Genomic DNA, 6,248 nt, shown 5'->3' with positions numbered 1-6,248 from the left:
TGAGTGGGAAGACGCTGCTTATGTTGATGTTGTTATCATGTGGAATATGTAGTATATGAATACACAGAGCTATGATGAGTTTGTGGTGTGCTATGTTTGTCTAACACATTGTCCTTGACATGACCTTTTGTTTGTGACTACATAGATCCTCTCTGCTGCCTCGGCTGCTGGTGTGGCAGTTGCGTTTGGAGCGCCAATAGGCGGTGTCCTCTTCAGCTTAGAAGAGGTGAGTTTAGACACTGTCGGTTTATAGCTTTACTTATCTACCTAGCTAGCTACCTGGCTAGCTAGTTACCTACCTACCTACCAATGTACCTACCTACCTATCTACCTACACCTACACACCTACCTAGCCTACATAATTAGCTACCTACTTACCTACCTATCTAGTACCTACTTACCTACCTACCTGCATACATACCTATCAAGAGCACATAATAGAGAAGAGTATGACACCGTTTTAACAGCGTTTTGCATAGTTTTAAACTACCGTTTTAAAATATTCTATCAATATGTGAATAAATATATTCTTCGTATTCAAAGAACTTTTTTGAAGAACACATACGATTTTCAGGTAAATTGGTGGTGTCATATGATTAAGGGAGAATCATAGACGAAAACAAGGTAAAGTTTTACATGCGATCATTTGGGAAAACTGTGTGAAACCGTGTCGTAGTCAAAGAATTTTTTTGAAGAACACATACGTTTTTCAGGTATATTGGTGGTGTCATATGATTAAGGGAGAATCATAGACGAAAACAAGGTAAAGTTTGAATATATTTATTCACATATTGATAGAATATTTACAAGTTGAAAACTATGCAAAACGCTGTTAAAACGGTGTCATACTCTTCTCTATTATGAATAGTATGTATGCACAAAGAATAGCAGACTTTATAGTTGCTTATCACAGAAAAATTAATTTAAATACGATATTGAGCTGCACAGGCATAACATCAATTATTGCCAAATTGACATTTTAAATAAACAGTACAGCTATTTCCTATTCTCAAGGAAACAAATTGTAATGCACTATACAACACATAATCACCTAAACAGTCTAGGCAAGAGCACGAAGAGCGTTCCAAACACATCTCTATAGCGAGCCTTCAGCCGAAATATCCTGCAAGGTGTGAGAGTATACATGACGACGTGTATGATGGTAGCCATGGCGATGGCAGACGCAGGGGGTGCCAAGTGTCAACGCAGGGCTATCACCTCCCACTGCATGTACAGGGGATGCCATATGCTTAGCCACGGCTCTTATTCGAGAAAACATGGGGCACGCAAGGTATTACGATAGCGTTGATAGGGATCTCACTCGAGTATCACGGGGGTGGAAGGGGGGGGGCTGGCACCATGTATTACGATAGGGGTCTCACCTAAGTAGACGCAGGGGCCGGATGATGATGGCAAAGGAGAATTTCGACGTGACAAACTCCGTGAAGCAGCCGATGACAGCTCCGACCGTGACGAGACAATCAAAAACGTTCCATCCACTGCGCAGGTACGTAAACACACCCAGCCCGACGACCTTCACCACGAACTCTAACACGTAGACTGTAAACGCATACATGTAAACTGTACACGTATATACATATATATATACGTATATATAATATATATATATATATATATATATATATCAAGAGCAAAATATATCACATCCTCTAAACTGTGCTTTTTATTGCTTTTGCTACAGTGCTGCCATCGTGTTGATGATACTCTACTATTTCTTTGGGGTCATCGGAATGGAACTGTTTGCATCTGCTGAACTCAAAGACTGCTGCAAGTAAGAAAACAGTGCACACTCGCACGCACACACGTGCATGCAAGCACACTCACGCACGCATACACACAAACATACACTCGCATGCATGTACGCACGTGCGTGCATGCAAGCACGCTCAGGCACTCACACACATGTACAAACATACACACGCACGAACACAGATGTATGCATGCACGTACACGCATGCACGCACACTTGTATGCATACACGCGCACGGATGAACGCACACTCGTATGCATGTACACACGCTCACTCATTCAAGTACTCTCACTCACGCGTGCATGCACACGCACACGCACACGCACATGCACACGCACACGCACACGCACACGCACACACACGCGTGCGCATGGCTCACACGTTGGGTGGGTCATGACATGTGGCAGGTCTAATGTGCCAGTCTGTAGAGCATTGTATATCTATTACTCAGGGGCACTCCAGTTGAAGCCTTCTACAGCACTGCCAACGAATCATTTTACTACTATTATCTGAACAGCTTTGACAACATCCTCATGAGTGGAGGTAAGTGTCGATTGTGCAAGTGTACTATCGTCAACATCAGTGTCATCTTCACCATTATCATTGTCGCCTTCATTGTCATCATCATCATCGTCATCATTACCATTATCATCACCATCGTCTTTGTCGTTATTATCATTGTTATTTTCATTATTTTCATCGTCATCATGATTAATGAATAAGGAACATTTGTCAAATGTTGGCAAGTGTTGGCAGATGTTGTTGGAATAGTTTGTTACGTCTGGTGTTTGTTTTGTTGTAGTGACGTTGTTTGAACTGACTGTTGTCAACAACTGGTTCATTATAATGGTGAGTTAATCTCTTGTTTATGAATTTTGTCACGATATTTGGCAGAGTAAGCTTTCCCAAGAGATTTCCCACCCTCTCTCGCTATCTCTCAATCTCTCTCTCTCTCTCCCTCTCTCTCACACCCACTTTTTCACTCTCTCTCTCTCTCTCTCTCTCTCTATTTACATGTTTCTTTGTCTCTATATCTACGTGTCTATCTGTCTATCTGTCTTTCTGTGTCTGTCTGTCTGTTTGTCTGTCTGTCTGACTATCTGTCTATCTATCTACCTATCTACCTGCCTGCCTGCCTGCCTGCCTGCCTGCCTGTCTGCCTGCCTGCCTGTCTGTCTGTCTGTCTGTCCTTCTCCCCCTCCTCTCTCTCTGTTCTGTCTCCCTCTATGTATGTGCGCTATAATCCAGTGTTCGCCTACAAACCTCATGTGATCTCTCATTTTGACTTGCTGACAGGGCGTGTAATGATTACAGAGGGTGTGTGTGATGCCCGCACATCACTACACTGCTGTGCTGCATGTAAGGTCATGCAAGGTCATGTAAGGTCATGTAATGTCATGCAAGGTCATGTAAGTTCATGACATCATTTTATAGAAATACATCATCATGTCACATCACAACGAAATTCTCCTGAGTAGTCTCTTATAGATAATTGTAAATTTATTCGTAAATAAATGCAAGTAGGTAGGTCAGGCAAAGGTAAACGAATAGTATAGGTAATTTATATAAGTAATTTATATAAGTAATATAGATACAGATACTAGGTAATATATGAATATCAAGTGTGGAATATTATTCTTTAACGAGGCCGAGTGGGTGATGATAACATGATAGGAGAGAGAAATCATACAATCTAATTCGATTATGCAGTGAATTTCAGTCGTTTGTAATCTAGAAAATCAGTAGGCGTCTTTACTTTAACGACAGTTGTAAAATGATAACTTTATAAACCTAGTAAAAACCAATCTCCACCTATGACTACCACCATCACCATTTCAATATCTGATATTTGTCGTGGTAACTATGACGATTCCACTTTAACATCTGGGGTTGATCGTCATGGTAACCACGGCGACGCCACTCTAATATCCGGCATGGATCGTCATGGTAACCACGGCGACGCCGCTCTAATTTCTGGCATGGATCATCGCGGTAACCGCGACGACGCCGCTCTAATATTCGGCGTGGATCTTCGCCGTAACCATGACGACGCCGGTGACGTTGACCGTGACCGCGAACGTGTCGTCGGGCATCATGTGACCGAAGTCCCAGTCGAGGAAGAGCTCCTCAACGTCGTATCCGCGCTCGTCCGTGAGTCCCAGCTCGCGCAGCGGTGCTGCGTAGTGCTGCGGCGTGCCCTGGTCGTTGCGGTTGAAGATGACGACGGCTCTGCTTCCCTCGGGAACGATCGGGCGCGACCACGCCTCGAGCCCGCCCCGCGCCCGCGGCTGCAGCGGCCGCACCCGCCCCTCCCCGCTCGCACTGCTCCGCTTGAACACGGGGCTTCCCTGGATGCCGAGCGGGTCCTGGTTGACGGCGATGACCTTGGGGTTGATCAGAAGGTCGCGCTGCCAGGGCCGCATGTCGCGAAGGTCGTTCGACATGTACAGCGGCGCGGCGAAGATCGCCCACAGCGCCATCTGCGTCTTCGACTGCTCGTAGCTGAGTCCGAAGTCGCCGATGATGAGCATGTCCGGGTCGTTCCACGCGCCGGGCCGCGCGAGGGGCTGCAGGGTCGACGTGCGCTCGTAGTAATGATCGACGATACTCAGCGTGCTCACCCACGAGTCCTGGATGTCGTCGTACATGCGCCACAGGTTGCAGTGCTCCTGTATGACGCTCCAGTCCGGGTTCGGATCGTACGCGGGCCAGCTGCACGAGTACTGGATCGGGCGGCCGGTCGCGAGAAGGTAATGCGACATTGCGACGTACCCGGCCTGCATGTCCTCGACCCGGCTGTAGCAGCCGTCGAATTTCAACGCGTCGACGCCCCACGCTGCGAACGTCTGCGCGTCCTGCTCCATGTGGTACTGGCTGCCCGGCCAGCCGCCGCATGTGTAGTTGCCGAAGTCGGCGTAGATGGCGAGGCGGAGTCCGCGCCGGTGCATGTAGTCTGAGAGCCAGGCGATGCCGTGGGGGAAGCGCTCGTGGTCGGCGACCAGGTTGCCCGCGGCGTCACGCTCCATCTCAGACCAGCAGTCGTCGATGGCGACCAGGTCGTAGCCTGCCGAGGCGAGAAGGGGAGTGAGCGGGGGTCAGCGAGGGGTCAACCGTGCGGAAATGCTACTCCGCAGACTCACAACTAATCGAGAATGCGACCGTCCCACCGGAAAAAATACTCGTTTTTAAAAAAAATAAAATAATAAAATTTAAATTAATTTAATTAAACTGATTAAAATTTTAATTAGTAAACCTTCAAAATCAAATTTCTTTGTAAATTTTGAAGGTTTACTTTGTTTCATTTAACTAATTTCGATTTCGGCACGCGCGCCCGTAGAGCGGACTTACCTGCGTCGCGGTAACCGTCGGCAACCAGCATGTCTGCCATGTCCGTGAACAGACGCTCGCTGATGCAGTTCGCTGGGTCGTTCACGCAGTCGATGTTGCACCGAAAACGCTGCCAGTTCATCCAGCCCATAGGTGGCGTCCTTGCGAGTCCGTTCTCCAGCGCCCACGTGCCATGGAGTGCTGTCGCTAGCACGAGCACTGCCGCCAGGGGGCGCCACGATTGCATCGTTGTCATCGTCGCTGCTCGTTTTATCAGTACTTATAAGGACTGCAAGAAGGAATGTCGAAACTCGTCATTACCGGTTCACCGGAGTCATCTCAAGTTATTTACTTATTTATTTATTTATTTATTTAGTTATTTTGCTAGTTTATCGTGTAAATTAATTATATATTATATCTATGTAATGTAGTAATTTACTCTTAAGTTTATGGTGTAAAGTTATGATATATTATATCTATGAGCTATGATCTGACAGCAACCCTTATTCGCAGAACAAGCAGCTTGACATTATATATGTTGTGCCTGACATTAGATATGTTGGTAGGCACGTGCCGCGGTATGTGTGCATTCACAGTCTTCGGCACTGTTCATCGCCATGCGCATGCCTAGCAAGATCAGCACTGTATCTCAGTGTATTGACTCATTCATACTCTCCATTATGCAGTCAATAATAATATATTATATCATATATGTGCTATATTATAATATATATTATATAATTATACCACCGTTATTTCACTCGTGTATAAGAAGCGCTTTTTTTACACAACTCAATAAAAAATCAGGAGTGCGACCCTATACACTGGGCTAAGATAAATCTTGCTAATGCTGCCAATTGTTGCTACCGCAAACTTTTCAGAAGGCAACAATATATGGGCGGTGCGGGCCTTAATATACGAGTTTTAAATACGGGTATAGATATATTTGTATATATATATATATATATTATATACTATTATATATATATATAAATCATAGATATGTATGATATCCTAGGTTAATATTCTTTCGCAGCTATTCATGCGTATCTATTCATGTTATTACTACCTGCGCATCATATTCCTTAATTAAATCTGATATCTGTTTTTAGCTGGGGGAGCTATTTCCTAATTAGCAATGCCATAATGG

The 6,248-nt window shown here is 45.3% G+C and overlaps 1 protein-coding gene and 1 pseudogene across 1 annotated transcript in view; one reads left to right on the top strand and one right to left on the bottom strand.

Moving 5' to 3' along the window:
• The window catches only part of LOC106813800 (two pore calcium channel protein 1-like), a gene marked incomplete at both ends in the record, with an annotated part of 16,198 nt that extends 13,585 nt beyond the window's left edge, over nt 1-2,613 (top strand). The window contains 3 exon segments of the mRNA XM_014818024.1: nt 1,703-1,792; nt 2,223-2,314; nt 2,574-2,613. Of these exon segments, the coding sequence (XP_014673510.1) occupies nt 1,703-1,792; nt 2,223-2,314; nt 2,574-2,613 (222 nt within the window).
• Nucleotides 2,614-3,783: 1,170 nt separating this feature from the next.
• Nucleotides 3,784-5,345, bottom strand: LOC106813799 (annotated as a pseudogene).
• Between the last annotated feature and the right edge of the window lie 903 nt (nt 5,346-6,248).

Source organism: Priapulus caudatus, unplaced genomic scaffold (genome assembly GCF_000485595.1).
Source record: "Priapulus caudatus unplaced genomic scaffold, Priapulus_caudatus-5.0.1 Scaffold827, whole genome shotgun sequence".
In the NCBI taxonomy this organism is placed as follows: domain Eukaryota; kingdom Metazoa; phylum Priapulida; class Priapulimorpha; order Priapulimorphida; family Priapulidae; genus Priapulus; species Priapulus caudatus.
The sequence above is the reverse complement of the archived record's forward strand: the minus strand, read 5'-3'. Positions and strand labels throughout refer to the sequence as shown.